The sequence below is a fragment of the Crassostrea angulata genome, chromosome 7 (assembly GCF_025612915.1).
Source record: "Crassostrea angulata isolate pt1a10 chromosome 7, ASM2561291v2, whole genome shotgun sequence".
Taxonomy (NCBI): domain Eukaryota; kingdom Metazoa; phylum Mollusca; class Bivalvia; order Ostreida; family Ostreidae; genus Magallana; species Magallana angulata.
Window position 1 is genome coordinate 26,217,938 of NC_069117.1, and position 16,640 is coordinate 26,234,577.

The 16,640-nt window shown below is 32.9% G+C and overlaps 1 protein-coding gene across 1 annotated transcript; it reads right to left on the reverse strand.

Moving 5' to 3' along the window:
* Positions 1 to 48: 48 nt before the first annotated feature.
* Positions 49 to 10,200, reverse strand: LOC128156246 (protocadherin Fat 4-like). The gene is made up of 12 exons (XM_052818305.1): positions 10,124 to 10,200; positions 8,272 to 8,340; positions 7,864 to 8,037; positions 7,675 to 7,756; positions 7,418 to 7,590; positions 5,085 to 5,261; positions 4,037 to 4,152; positions 3,735 to 3,915; positions 3,439 to 3,600; positions 2,053 to 2,184; positions 1,725 to 1,847; positions 49 to 1,217 (listed from the first exon to the last, which is right to left on the reverse strand). Exons 1-12 carry the CDS (start codon positions 10,185 to 10,187, stop codon positions 1,030 to 1,032), a joined length of 1,641 nt encoding a protein of 546 aa, XP_052674265.1. The 5' UTR covers positions 10,188 to 10,200; the 3' UTR covers positions 49 to 1,029.
* Positions 10,201 to 16,640: the final 6,440 nt, after the last annotated feature.

Sequence of the window (16,640 nt, forward strand, 5' to 3'; positions counted from 1 at the left end):
TGTATTCTTTTTAAAAGATTCTATCATGTTAAGGATAAAACTCTTATTCCTTTGATGAATAGTTTGAAAACGAAATTACTTTCTCTAACTATTCATTGAAATTTACAGAAATATATATTTCAATCTATATTTAATTCAAGAAGTGTACATGGTACATTTACAAAATTTTTATTCAAGTAATGCTGACGTGTAAAATAATTATACAATTAGCTAGAATATTATATTTGTTTAAAACACTCTCTAAACGATTGCAACATTGAACTACATCAATAAAGGTGTCTTAAAAATAACATATCATAAATTGTTCCTTCAATATTTTAATTTACACATTTAGATATAAAAATGTATTATTTTTAGTATATTTACATGTATTACTATTGTTACTTAAAGCACCACATTTTTGATAAATGATGAAGGATTGCTTTAGTTGATGCTTTAGTTTTCAGAGCACACCCTCTGGCGCTCTAGAAACAAATAAAGAATAACATTGACGCTAGCTTTTACATAGACTGTTAATAAATACGTATATTCATTCGATAGTTTAACAATGTATTGAACATTTTATATGTCTTTCATGGTCAAGTGTGTTATTTTAAAAGGGGGGTTCACAGGAGGTTGTCCGTCAATTTTCCTATCAATTCACTTTATATCAGTTAATATTTCTAATAAAGCAAGTACACTTCCAAGTCCATGTTGTCTCGTGTACTTAAAAACAACTCATGATTTTGAATGTGCTTATTATAAATTGTATGTTGGAGATTTTTATGTCTAATTTTTTTTACTTTTTTTTCCTTTTAATTTAGAAAGTACAATTCTATTAAAACCGTTTGGTTTGCTATTTCGTTCTTTATAAATCTTTACTATTTCGGAGTTAAAAACATTTCAAAATATTATACATAATAAGTAAACAAAAAATATTATATATATACTTTAGAAGTTACAGCATAGAATGATGTAAAATATACTTTTTAAAACCTCTTTGCCTGTTATATACAAATTGTATGACGCACATTTTTATAAGTGCTACATTTATAGAAAAGGTTTAGTTTTGATAATATTTCTAGATTTTGATTTTGGTGATTTCTTGAACACCAGCACACAAAATCCAATCACTGCGAACGTAGCTAACCCAGCAAAGATTGTTAAGATTATCAGTATATATTTTGCATCCGTGCTCAGCCAATCAGTCGATGTTGATGTGGCGGTGGAGTCTGTTTCTACAAATATTAAAAATCTTTTAATATTCAACGTGAAATCAAATATATTCATACAAAGTATGTTTAAATCTTGAAAGATATTTATGTCTATTAAAGCATTGATTTAAAAAAAAATATTGTATGAATAATATCTTTTCCATTTTTTACAGGCTAGTTATTTTGAGACGCAAGTTTAATTTTGTGTGTACATGCACTTATATGTTTAATGACGTGAGTTATGAGCATATCTTTTTACTCGACTAAAGAATTTTGCATTTACGAAGTGGGAAAAGGAAAAAGCTACTAGACACATGGCCTAAACTATTCATGAGAGCCGACGAGTAAATGTAGTGATATGGCCAAAGGCTAGTCAGTCTATCCAAACCTAGCCATTAGTTTTGAAGAAAAAAAAATATCTTAAACGTACATGTACCGTGTACATTGCAGCTTTGAGGGAAAATTTACTTAATCTTATTTCAAACTATGAGATGTCATGATTAAGATCTGTACATATGACAAAGACATTACCTTTCATTTGAACAGTGAGTACTTTGGGTCCAACAAGGTTTTTCCCATCAAATACATAGATATAGAGGTCAAATCCTGGCTCCGTTACATTTACCACACTGCTTTCAGTAAGGACTGCACCCGCTGAGAATTAAAAACAAAACTATACATGTAAATGTATGTTTGAAAATACTTTAAAGTGGCTTTCATGTTAAGACTATGTAAACTACAATAGTTACATTTGATTAATAGTAAGCAGTCACACAAAACACTAAAGTTACGCGAGAAACGTTACCCAAGTTACAAATAATGTAACACCTTTTCGACACCAAACGTTTGAGATACGTACATGCAAATATTTTAAAAGGACATTCAGATGGTATACAAGTCATGTTGTAGAACAGCTGGGCGGACTCTTTGTCGGTCGTCGTCACAGTAAAAATGGACGTCCCGACAATTGTGTTTGGAGATACACTAACACCTTAAAAATAACATTTTAATGTTTTTATTGCACACACTTAGTATGATTGCATTAAACATATGGATGCAACCTGTTTCTATCAAATATTTTTGCTTATTAACTGGTGATGGTGTTAAAACGAATATCAGAGGCAAGTTAAAGCTGCTTGGTCCGATTTTATATCAAATTTTATGAACGCTTTTAAACGATGGTTATGCTAAGTATATGTATAATACTAGACATTGCAGTAGTTTTCACAGTCAATTAAGCCAAATTTCAATGAAGAAAAATTCGTACAAAATTTGCTAACAAAACAAACGACATAAAAGGGTACCAAGTTATTTCGCCTCATGTTAAAGTTCACCCCTGACGACAACACGGGTATGGTTGTATTACGACATTGACATCTCTTTAAATAAAGGTCGAAATGATCAGACAAATTACAAATAAAAAAATGTAAGTTTTGTTCGCTAATCGATGCATAGCATGCGGGTTGAATAACCCCAATTATTCGGGGGACGAAACCAAACGGTTTTCTTCTCTAAACATTCCCGTGATGCATTTTAGTTTGTTTTTTCGTTTGCCCAAAAAGAAATTATATTTAACTTAAAAAGGAGACTGATTCTGCTGGTGTAAATAGGAGAAAGCCCATTACTTTCTAAGATAAATGGTTTGTATAGAAAAAAAAATTGATACTGTATTAACAAAAAAAAATCGGACCAAGCAGCTTTAAGTGACGACTTCAAGGTACATGAATTTATTAACTGTATAGACAGCATTTACCTTCAATCATTATAAAGCAAATGCTGACTAAAATAATGGCGTCATTCACATATACAAGTTTACAATGTAACTCTGAATTCAATACGTTCTGTTACTGTAGTTTAAAACTAATTGACGTTTTGTTAATACATTTTGTTATAATTAATCGCAATTACGAATACAATTTTTAACCACATTTTCTGTGAACAATGTAAGAGAAAACAAGTAAAAAAGTTCCGAATTTATTTGATATAGGTCTGCCTCGGTAACTACTGATTTAAAAGAAAATTGTTTTCTAATTCATTACAAGATATAATTAAAAAAATTAATGCATTGTTAAGAGGTTGTTTAGGTTATTCCGCAAAATTTGCCTGTTGTCTCTTAGACCACACATCTTGAATATCATTAAAAAGTTACTTGATAAAAACAAAGATTAATTTTTTATAATTAACTCATATCTGTATGCGACTAAACACACAAACACACACACACAAAATTTAAAAATAATCTTACTTGCTGGAAGGTTTGTGATGACTGGCGGTTCGTTTTTGGACACGTACACAACAAATGTGCTACTCACTGAATCCTTGGTGTCTGTACAATTAATGGTCATCAAGTACTCTCTGGCTGTATCATAGTCCAAAGAAGCGCCACCTCGTAGATAAATAGAGTACCCTGTGGAAAAATTCAATATGAATGATAAAAATTATGACACATTCTTAAGCTTTTCATACAGGATTTAAGAAATAAACACTGTGAAATGCAATCATTTTGGGCGAAAAAAAAGAATAAGTAAATACTGTTCTTACTAGATCTTCCGACTGAGTAATAAAAGTACAAATCATTTGTCGTGGGAACTATACTATTTAAGGAGCACGTCACTACATCTCCTACTGTCGGATCGGTAACGGTCAGAATGAATAATTCCGTCTCCTCCGAGAGATCTTCACTAATTTCTGTAGTATTCGGCAGGTTTTGAAAAACTGGAGGCTGATAGACAAGTAACAAAAATAATGTTCAAATCAAGCACTAATATATGCAGTTTAATGTTTTAACTCATTATAGCAGCTGTACATATTATATAATTAAATCATTATAACATCTATTTTACCTGGTTTGCAACAGTTAGAGTGAAAGTGGCTGATTCTGCATTGCCGCATAGATCTACTACAGAAAAACTGAACACGGTAGTACCGACAGTCAACGTTGTCAGAGTGGTCAGGTTTCCTGAAAAAGAAATACACGATAACAATATATCATTTAGTATACTTTGAACTCTTTGTTAAATTATCAGTGATCATTTGTGAAAAGCAGGGACCCAGAAGCCATAACTCGCACTTAAGCAACAATAGCCAAGAAACTAATAAATATTTTTTTAATACAATTATTTTACAAAACAAATACAAATAGTATAACTGCACAAAGCTTTTTGTAGTTTAACACACTGCTGAAATTTACTTGGAAAAAAATATATATTAGGTTAAATTGTTCCTCCATACAATTATTTTATTCGTATTCCTCTATACGATTATTTTATTCGAATTCCAATTCGTACATTTTTACCCCCACGGTGTCCTTTTTCTTCTTGTCCGGTCACAGTTAAAATAGTTTTATAGTTTTTAATCTCGTTGTAACATTTCACTATTGAAACTTCTTCATAATATTGTTATCAACGCGGTTTACATTTTTGTTAGAAAATTTGTTATTATTTGTCTACATGCCCCGTTTATCGATTTATCGAAACCTTCACAATTCGGCTGTTTCTGTAGGCTGACAAACTGATGTATTTAAACAGTACATTAACTGCACCAACTCATCAAAGAAATCATTTGTATTGTCTAAATGACAGCTTTAAAGCTCTTTTGGGACCACAAACTGACCTCTGGGTGAAATGACTTGAACAAAGTTATTTAAGGACGCTTATTCAAAACTGTTGTTTATAAGATATATTTTTTTAAAGTTTTTTATTGTTTTAAAACAAATTAGAATGATAACAGAGCATAGAGCATACAGATAAAATTTCTTTAGGATTATCTAGCCTTTCATATGAAGAATTTCGAACGCTCTTAATTGAATTATTGATGACGCAAAGTTTAAGTTTAAGATTCACTTGCTCAGGCGAGCTTAACGAAAAAATCTCATTAAAATTCTTAATTAACCTGAAATCGGGTCAAAGTTAAAAGACGTGGAAGCAGGATTTGTTGACGTCAGTGTATACGTCAGGTTGTCGGACAAGTCCGCGTCCGTTGCTGTTACCGTTATCAGCGTCGTTCCAACCGCCGTGTCCTCACCTGCAGATAATGTCGTGGGTAGCGATGCAAACTGTGGGGTGTTACCTAAACGAAATCAAATAACAGTAGGTAAAAAGACGGTTGAAATATTTAATTGACTAACATAAAAAATGGACCCCTTAACAATAACAGTAGTGTATGTACTGGTCTTTGCAGGATGCAATGGTACAGTTTGATGACGACATGCAGTTTAACAGCAATAGTTATATTCTGAATATCTAGTTATCTACTGACCTAAACTTCGCCATATTTTAAACTTGGCCCTGCAAATCAACAGTACCATAGTAACTGTGTAAAGGTTTTAATTATTTTTAGGTCACCTGAGTCACTCATGTGACCTATTGCAATTGGTCTTCGTCCGTCGTCGTGCGTTAACAATTTTACATTTTTAACTTCTTCTTGGAAACTACCAGGCCAATCGTTACCATTTTTGGTGTGAAGCATCTCTATGGTAAGAAGAATCTAAATTGTGAAATTCATGGCTCTACCACCCCTGGGGTGCCACGGGCGGGGCCAAATATGCAAAAAAAGCCAAATTTTCAAAAATCTTCTCTACTTCCACACATGTGAGGAAAAAACTGAATGCATGGTTATGATGTCCATGAAGCCTTCGACTAAAATTGCGAAATTCATGACCCCTGGGTCATGGGTTCAGGCTCTAGGGTGGGGCCAATATGGCCATATTGTAATAATGTATTAAATCTTAGAAAATCTTCTTCTTTACTCCCATACATACTTGTTTAAAACTAAATGCATGATTATGATGTCCATGAAGCCTTCGACTAAAATTGCGAAATTCATGACCCCTGGGTCATGGGTTCAGGCTCTAGGGTGGGGCCAATATGGCCATATAGTAAAAATGTATTAAATCTTAGAAAATCTTCTTCTCTACTCCCATTTATATTTGTTAAAAACTAAATGCATGATTATGATGTCCATGAGGCCCTCTACCAAAATTGTGAAATTCATGACCCCAGGGTCATGGGTTCAGGCTCTAGGGTGGGGCCAATATGGCCATATAGTAAAAATGTATTAAATCTTAGAAAATCTTCTTCTCTACTTCTATAGATATTTGTTAAAAACTAAATGCCTGGTTATTATGTCCATGAAGCCCTTTATCAAAATTGTTAAATTCTTGATCCCTTTGTTAGGGGTTCAGGCTCTAGGGTGGGGCCAATATGGCCATATTGTAAAAATGTATTAAATCTTAGAAAATCTTCTTCTCAACTTCCATATATATTTTTTAAAAACTAAATGCCTGGTTATAATGTCCATGAAGCCCTCTATCAAAATTGTTAAATTCTTGACCCCTTTGTTAGGGGTTCAGGCTCTAGGGTGGGGCCAATATGGCCATATTGTAAAAATGTTTTAAATCTTAAAAATTTTTCTCTACTCCCACACATGTGGGCAAAAAACTGAATAAATGGTTATGATGTCCACTAACTCCTCTACCTAAATTGTGAAATTCATGGCCTCTGGGTCAGGGGTTCTGGACATGGGAGGGGGGTCAATATGGCAATATAGTGTTAATGCATATAATGTTTAAAAAATTTCTTATCTACTCTCACACATCTGTATTAAAAACTGACTTATAATTATGTTTACCAGGAAGTCCTCTACTGAAATTTTAATTTTCATTTCCCCTGGAGTATGGGTTTTGACTCTATAGATACGACAGGGCCAAAATGGATGTATAGGTGTTAATGCATATAATGTTTAAAAATTATCTTCTTTACTACCACACACCTGAATGGAAAACTGAATTCATGATTTTGTAGACCAGATCTTTAAGTTTTTTGCCAAAATTTTAGGTTCCATAGTTCTTTTTGAAAGATTTCAGGCAGGGAGGTGGTCGTCATTACAAATTTATAATTGTTCTACTCCAGAATGAAACCTAATTAATTAAATGCATATATGAGACTCCTTGACAAGTTTGAGTATGGGTTATATGCTACTCAGGTGACCGTTAAGGCCAATTGGCCTCTTGTTTTATTTATGGGAAGAGTAAGTTGGAATTTAAAATTGAAATGTTTAGTTTCAAATTATTTTTCCCCTTATTCCAATTACAAACACAGAGTTTTGCACAAGAAATGGAGGTTTCTTAAACACTATACATCAATTACAGTTCAACATTTAAAATCAATGGAAATTTTTTTTATATTTAATAAATAAGTAATGCATTAAAGTTCAATCTCTTTTACCTGGTGATAATGTAGCTTTAATGCTAAATTCTATGTTATTTCTGTAGTGTAAAAAGGTGGCCGTGCTTCCTACTGTCCCTGTCGCTGTATCCGAGTAAATCACGTCTTCGTTGGAACTTCCGCTACCCATATTTGTTATGTAATATGACGGTATGGTGACCCCCGACGACATGCTTGAACAACACGATAATCAATTGAATGAATTTAAAAAAATGATTTTCAATTTAACTAGATTCATTGGTGAATGGTGAACTTACAATCCAATGTAATCTCCTGCTTGGACCGATATTTGTTGTGAGGCAGTGATAGATCCAGTGAAGACTGCATTGAAATTTGCCGCTGAAATTCATGATAATTAGTAGCATTGTAAAACGGATTCTATGCGGCTATAATCTATGACATTTAACTTTTGAAATCAAAAATTTAGAATTATCAAATCTAGATACTTTCAATATCAAAGGAGTTCTGTCCAATTAACGTCCAGGCTCCGGACACCTGTCGCCACACCTGAGCGTACAAAGTGCCATTGGTAGTAGTGACATAGAACTCCCAGGTCGTCACAAAGCCACAACAGTTTATTTGGTAGTCGTTATCCATAGAGTTTAAAACAAATGTCCTTCCTGTAAGAGTAAAACGAAAATCAAAATAACTGTAATTCATTCTTTAATCCGTGAAAACTTAAAAGCGCGTCATCAATGATAATGAACAATAACTTTCTTTGAATTAATAAAACTAAGAGATGTGATTTTTTTCGGGTGACGTGCGTGTGCTGTGGTGAAATTGTATTCATTTGACCACTCTTATTGCCTCCATGACTTCTGCTAAATTACTGTAATACAGTCATGTAGAATTACCTGAACCGGTGTCGGAACTGTCGGTTGTTGGTAGTTTTCCTGTTGTCTGACCGGAGACACAGGCACCGTCTAAAATACAGGGGGGGAAACGAGATTAGTACAGCATAAGTACTTGAGTTGGGTCTCATGTTGGGACCACCCTTAAACGCAAAGAAATTAATGCTGTGAAGTAATGTACATGTTCATGTGTACAGTTACAAAAATAATTTTATAATTAATATTGCAGCTGAATTTATTGAAAAGGACGACTTTTGTGTATAAAGTATGTTTATGTACGTTTTAAAATTTGAAACGGTATCCTCGTGCTATTTGATTAAAAAAAGTTGGAAACACTTTGATATTATGATAAAATGTTTTAAGCGACAAAGAAAATAAAGCGACGCAGTGATACCGTTAATTCCCAATCATTCGATCTTGATGGATTTGCACTAAGTCTGATGTTCAAATGTAAACATTAAATAATTTGGGAATAGTTACAGTGTGTAAAAGACTTCTTTTGAAATAAAACGAGACCGGTGTAGTCCAGAAGTTAATTGGAGAAAAGGCCTTGGGAATTTTAAAGTTTCGTGATCAGATAAAACTGCATGACCTCCTCAATTTAAATTTCAAGTCGCATTTTGGTCTAATTCTGGCAATTGAATAAAATAAGAAGGAGGAAATTTTAAAACAAGATATTAAGATTTTATGCAAGCAAAATAAACAAAACATTTTTTAGAAATGTCACATGTCAACCTTAAAATCTGTTACATAGTACATGTATCTGCTTAATAAAAGCTTGCGAGATTGGTCCCAATAATTCTTTAATTTGAATTGAGCTAGTTGAAATATTAATCCTTAATAATTTTTCTAATAAGAGCCATTTTGGCAAGACTGTTGGTTATCGGTATGATTTAGATTATATTATCAAACTATTACTAAAAGTAAGTTCTACGTCATCATACATACTCATTTTAACATACACTTGCGTGTACAATTTATTTATATTGTTTCTTTAAGTTATAAACTGTAGCATTTTGTATAAATTACCAAACTGATATATTTGACACTTTTATTCTAATAACTTAAACTGAAAAATCAAAATGTTATGTGAATTCTCTTAATTTTCGTTTAATTTGTTATTCTTTAACAAAATGAAAACATGATTCAATATAACTACTACTGGTTACATGTACGTACATGTAGATATATTACTTTATTTTATGCTTTATGAGAGATCTGTAACACTCCTCTTAGTTTATTTTTCGTTAGGGATTAAGATTTAGATTCAGATTAAGGTTATACCATATTAAGCGATTTTGTTAAAGATATATGTATGTGTTGATTTTTGTTGTAAGAATGTATTTAAAACGAAAATATAACTACGACTTTGACATATTTCTGATTTCATTTTTCATTTTTTATTATTAAATCGATGTTACTGATAAAACCTTGAAAAAGTTGGAAATAACACTTTATTCGTAGAAAATACCCTATGTTAATGTTAATCAATTCTTTCTTACCTTTTTTTATCTTTAAAAATGTTTTAAATTATTTTATTTTTTGCAATTCCTCGGTTATTTGACTGTCATCACAGGATAACTTTGAGTATCATCTAAGATTTAACCATTTTTTTTAATTGTTCTGGGATTACAAATAACTTCTTTTAAAAAGTATCCAGTTCTGCTAAATTTGTAAATTAGTGTCTTGATTTTTTGGAAATAAATTACATTACCTTTTTTGATTTTCCTAGAATTGTTCAAAATTTACACGTACAGTACAAATATATTTTTGATGCAATAAAGGGTGACAGCAATTTAGAATTTCGTTTTTCTATGAAAATTAATTATTAGTATTGAAGAACTGTATTACTTACCAGATAGTTTTGTATAGTAAATCAAACTAATGACAATTATCCTAACTAAACTGCTATGAGCCATATTGCTGTTCGGTCGCCACACCACTCTCAAATGATAGGGATTATATGGGACAGTGATTTGATATCCTTTTAAATAACGTACATATGCAAGACCAAACGATTACATTGTTGGTTAAGGCCTCCTCGCTCACGTAAACATCTAGTACATTGTTTAACTGATTGATGATCAGAAGGAGGGAATTAAATTATTTTCTATTTTTTAATTGCTTCATATTAACTTTATTGTCAATAGAGCCCTCCCCTAAGCACACAGCAGAAGCAGTAATAAATTTCGTTTAAGTAGAGGTATCCTTTTCAGTCTTTATGATGCCCTTCGGTTGCCAGCTTGATGCTTAATATTAATCAATAAATGTTTAAAACTTTTTAATCAATATATATATTAAACATTTTTTTTCGATTTTGCAAAACCATGCCTGGGGCAATACATGTACAACTTAGACGTACTCACTTTTGATATAAGTTAAATATTAATATATTTGGAAAGTGAGACTGATATTGATTGAAAGCTAGCTCGTCAAAGTTTTATAGCCTCAGAGCCAGACCCAAAATTTGTCAGTATTATGAGCTGTATAAAAGAAAATTCATATGACAAATTCGACAGATTATTCATAAGTACTAATTGAGTACTTAGGTTATTTCAATGTAAGGAGAAATTGATATCTTCTAATACATATTTATAAACAAGGTAAAAAAATTATACAAGCGTCAAAAAACCGGTTTCAGACGATTAATTTTGTTTTCTGAAAAAAAAAATGAAATGAAAAAGATCGATATCGAGTTAATATTCTGCAGTACATGAACAATCCACTCAAACATGAGCATTGTTGTGCTTATCAGCACATTGTTTTAAAAATGACCAAAATACAAAAAAATACCATATTTCACTTTATAATTATTTCTTTATTATTTTTAAAAAAATAACCAATCTTGTTTAAACACACCTACACAAAGACGCGCTGCAATTCCAAAACGTCTTGTTAAACTAGATATTCATACCAGAAACTTAAGGTACAAGAACTTCTTACTCAGGTGACATATTGCAATCCGTTTGTTTGTTTTTTGAAATTATCTTTCAGCCAAAAGGCTCATCTGATCCCGTATGATAATACTGTAAAATTCCTAATTAAACACGATGAATAAATATCCGCGTAAAATCGCGAGAAGCCCACCCGCGAATTTTAAAATCTCGCTTTTAATTTTCGAACATATGTAAACTACATGAAACTATGATGAAATGTTATCATAGTTTCATGTAGTTTACATATGTTCGAAAACATCATAGTTTCATGTAGTTTACATATGTTCGAAAATTAAAAGCGAGATTTTCTCGCGAATTTTCATGGGCTAACATTGAAATAACCTTGGTACTCAATTAGTACTAATGAATAATCTGTCGAATTTGTCATATGAATTTTCTTTTATACAGCTCATAATACTGGGTCTGGCTCTGAGGCTGTAAAACTTTGACGAGCTAGCTTTCAATCAATATCAGTCTCACTTTCCAAATGTCTTTTATGTTCTCGCGATTTGATGGAAAACCGTTGAATCGCGGAATTAAGTACTCGCGTAAAATAAGGAATCTACAGTACGTACCTCGTGGTGCATCGAGCGTCCTCTGTCGTGTGTCGTCGTCCGTTATCAATTTTACATGTTAAACTTCATCTTGAAAACCATATTTGGATTGAAACATCTTTAGGATATAAGGAATCTAAATTCTGAAAAATACTACCTCACAACCCTTGGGGTTTCATTGACCGGGCCAATTACATGCATGCAAAAAAAGTGAAAAAAAAATGTAAATTCATCTTCTCTACTCCCACAGATGTGGGGAAAAACCTATTCCATGATTATGATATCCATGAAGCCCTCCACCTGAATTGAGAAATTCATGGACCCTGGATCAGGGGTTCAGGCCCTAAGGCGAAGACAATATGGCCATATAGTGAATAGAAAACATTATCTTTCCTATAACAGTAATGGGATAAAAAAATAAATGTATTATGATGATGTTCATTAAGCCCTCTTCCAAAATTTTGAAGTTCATAACCCCTGCGTAAGACCAATATCACAACATAAGGAAAATGTATACAATTTAATAATCTTTTCTCTACTTTTTAGCTCACCTGAGCTGAAAGCTCAAGTGAGCTATTCTGATCACATTTTGTCCGTCGTCCGTCCGTCTGTCCGTCTGTCCGTCCGTCTGTCCGTCTGTAAACTTTTTACATTTTGAACTTCTTCTCTAAAACCGCTTATCCAATTTCAACCAAATTTTGCACAAAGCATCTTTATGGGAGGGCGAATATAAATTGCAGAAATAAAAGTCCGATCTGTTTTCAAAGCGGAGAAAACATTGAAATTGTAGAAAAAGGGGGGTGCATTTTAAAAAATCTTCTTCTCAAGAACTACCGAGGCAAATTCAACGTAGTTTAACATATATTATCCTTATGGGAAGGAAAATATAAATTGCAAAAATTAAGGGGTAATTCTGTTTCAAATCTGACTTATTACGAAAATAATAATAAAGGAAAGGCGTGTTTCAATCAGTTTAATAGCTTCGGGATCGGCATCCGGTAAAATGGGTAGGCAAGACTTGGCCAGGACAAAACAAAAGATTGGCAGTTATTAATCTGCCAATCTCATTAAAATTTCAGGATATTTGATGGACTAGTATATTTGTATTCGCTGTAAATATTGCTGCAAAATAATGCGTATTTGGAATTGACGATTGCCGATCTGCCCCGGCTTTTATTTTGCCACGGCCCGGGTTTGCATACCCATTTTACCTAGACTCGTATTCCATACTTCTAAAACGAGGTTCTTTGTTTAAAGCAGCCATGACATTATACGAAAAAGGGTCGATCTGACTATGATGAATTTGCTTGTTGTGCAACAGTTCGCGTATGAAGGGAAATTTTGAAACATGCAAAATATATTGGTGCCGATTTTGTGAAGTAAATTGAGGCTAAATATTTCAATGCGTTGACAGTTTTCACACATGACGTTGGTGTTCGCTTGTTCTGATTTTCGTTTTGTTTTCATTATTTATGCTTTGTAACCTGGAAACTATCGTCTGTATTTCGTGATTTTTACGTATTAAATCAAACAGAGACTTCGGTAAATCAAACAGTTAACTGTTTACCTGCGCAAATTAAGCAAAATCTGATGTAGGGGTAGGTGCCTACTGAAATACAATTCATTCTATCGGTAATTCGGCATTATCTTTTGCGTAATGATAGATTAATGCAATAATTTGTTGAGATGCTCGGCATTTTCTCGAGTTTATTCAGTTGAAATAGAGTTTGATATCGCTGACGGAAATATGTAGGTATATACATGTATATATAATTATATATGATTCATTTCGAAAAAATAAATTGTGTTCTTTATTTGTTATACATGTAGTGCATGTTTCTTGTGTTTAATTGTTTACAATTTCTATTTACTAACCATATTTAAGTGTTAAGCTTCGAATTATAAGCAAGATAAAGAGATTTGCTCACAATTCTATGTTTGTACACAGATCTTAAAAACTAAAGATTAACAAAGTAAAAAATTTGCAATATTTATTAAGAAAATTTTCAAAGTCTGTTCTTCCAGAAACCAACTTTAACAACTTATTGTATTGTAAACTTAACCTTTTTAGCTCACCTGAGGGTGGGGCCACAATGGGGGGGGCTCGAAGTTTAACAAATGAATATATAGAGTAAATCTTTAAAAATCATCTTCTCAGACACTAATCAGCCAGGAAAGCTAAAACTTGTGTGAAAGCATCATCAGGTAATGTAGATTCAAATTTGTGAAAATCACGGCCCCCTGGGGTAGGGTGGAGCCACAATGGGAGATCAAAGTTTAACAAAGGAATATATATAGAGTTAATATTTAAAAATCTTTTTCTCATAAACTAATCGGCCAGGAAAGCTGACACTTGTGTGAAAGCATCCTCAGGTAGTGTAGATTCAAAATTGTGAAAATCATGACCCCCGGGGGCAGGGTGGGGCCACAGTGGGGGTCGAAGTTTAACATGAATATATAAAGTAAATCTTTAAAAATCTTCTCAGAAACTAATCGGCCAGGAAAGCTGACACTTGTGTGGATGCATCCTCAGGTAGTGTAAACTCAAAGTTGTGAAAATCATGACCCCCGGGGGTAGGGTGGGGCCACAATGGGGGATCGAAGATTAACGAAGGAATATAGAGTAAATCTTTAAAAATCTTCTTCTCATAAACTAATTAGCCGGCAAAGCTGAAACTTGTGTGGAAGCATCCTCAGGTAGTGTAGATTCAAAGTTGTTTTAAAGTCGTGAAAATAATAACCCCTGGGGGTAGGGTGGGACCACAATGGGGGGTCGAAGTTTAACATATGATTATATAGAGTAAATCTTTAAAAATCCTCTTCTCAGAAACTAATCAACCAGGAAAGCTGAAACTTGTGTGGAAGCATCCTCAGGTAGTGTAGATTCAAATTTGTGAAAATCATAACCCTGGGGGTAGGTTTGGGCCACAATGGGAGGTCGATGTTTTACATAGGAATAAACAGAGTAACTCTTTAAAAATCTTCTCAGAAACTAATCAGTCAGGAAAGCTGAAACTTGTGTGAAAGCATCCTCAGGTAGTGTAGACTCAAAGTTGTGAAAATCATGATCCCCAGGGGTAGGGTGGGGCCACAATGGGGGGTCAAAGCTTAACAAAGGAATGTATAGGGTAAATCTTAAAAAATCTTCTCAGAAACTAATCAGCCAGATGATTCTTTATAATTGTTAAGACTTTGGCCCCAGGACAATTCTTTGGCCTCACGAGAAGGTTCAGGGGTTGATGTACGTTTATATCCCATATGTAAACTATTGATAAGGATCTTTTTGAGAACTGCAATACTCAACATATGATATGACTATAAAATCATCCGGTTAGAAAAGGGACTAATGATTATAAACATAAGAATATCCAGGGGAAAATGGACTTTATTTATACAGGATCTACATGTATTATTGTACAGTGTCCAGATAGTTTGTATTATGACTCCATTAAGCTGATTTTATCATACCTATTGTTCCTCAGGTGAGCGATGTGGCCCATGGGCCTCTTGTTACATTAATGGGAGATAAACTAAATTTTATTATGTCCATAATGTCCTCTTCTTCAATTGTGAAATCCACTGCCCATGGGCCAGGGTTTCAAAGTATAAAAGCGGAGTCAAAATTCAGAGGAGGTTAAAATTAGAGTTTTAAATTAAACTATAAAATGAAGCTAAAATTGCGAACATAAAACTTCCTGACTTGTCAATCTTCGGTTATCGTACTCAGGGGACTGTCAAGGCCTGTTGGCCTTTGATTATAACTCAAAATTCAAAGACATTAGAGATGCTATTAAATTCTTCAGAAGTCCTAAATTATTTTTGATGAAGAACATATTATGCATTACAAAACAAAGTATCATTTTGCAAAGATATATATTTTTGAGACCGATATATAAATCGAAAGAAAGTGAGCGCACAAGATTGTAAGTTTGCAGGAATCCTCGACACGAATCAATTAAGATTTAAATGTCTATAACCTCGAAAGGCTATGTACAGGTTTCAACAAAAATATATTATGTTGAGAGTCGAAGTACATGGCTTTTCCGGTTATTAAAAAACCCACAAAGCTTTCAAAAAATGGCAATGAGAGGTAAACCAATAACTAGTTGGAAATGTTAATGAAAACATATTTTAATGAAGTTATATTGTGTATATCCTAAAAAACTAGTAATAAGAACAGAATTTTTTTTATAGTGTTCATACAGCAGATCTAGAAATCAATAAAAACAAATTAAAATATACCGGTATATTATAATTCAACATCATGTTATAATAACAAACATTTAAAACAAAAAAGTTTAATTTTTTTTTAAAAATACCACCAGTTGGATTTGAACCCAAAACACTGAATGTATGTATTCACTAAATCCAGGACGAAACCACTGAGCCACGGAGACTTGTCAATATATGCTCTATAAAGGACTGTTTGAAACAACACTGTCATATCAATGGACTTTGTTTTTTATCCTTCAAAAAATAATTTGAAAAAGTACATAATCAGTCATCTCTGGGTCATCTCTCCATCTTTTTTTAAAAAGCGACATTTTTAATGTTGAAATATGTTACCTTTACACGTTTCAAATTTGTGGAGAGAAGACCCAGAGACAACAAAATCATTTAAAAACAGTTGTAAATAAGTAGGATTTTGCATGAATTGCATCGTGTTGCTTTATTTAGACCCATATTATAATAAAACCTTTTGCATTTCAAATATTTTTCCACTCATCCCACATCCAACAGAAACCAGATAACGGTTATAATTCGAAAAATATTCAAAATCAATTGATGAAATTTTCACTCTCCTTGTGCGCCCAGATTCCTGCCGAATCTACATCTTAAGCGCCCACATTCTTTAAATCAGAACGCTCGACTGTGTTCGTAA

Excerpts from the sequence above, each read along its gene's own strand:
- LOC128156246 (XM_052818305.1), bottom strand. The coding sequence starts at position 10,187 with ATGGCTCATAGCAGTTTAGTTAGGATAATTGTCATTAGTTTGATTTAC. Across the intron at positions 7,757-7,863 it reads GAACTCCTTTGATATTGAAA|CGGCAAATTTCAATGCAGTC; the intron begins GTATCTAGATTT and ends CATGAATTTCAG. Across the intron at positions 1,848-2,052 it reads TCCTTTTAAAATATTTGCAT|CGGGTGCAGTCCTTACTGAA; the intron begins GTACGTATCTCA and ends TTTAATTCTCAG.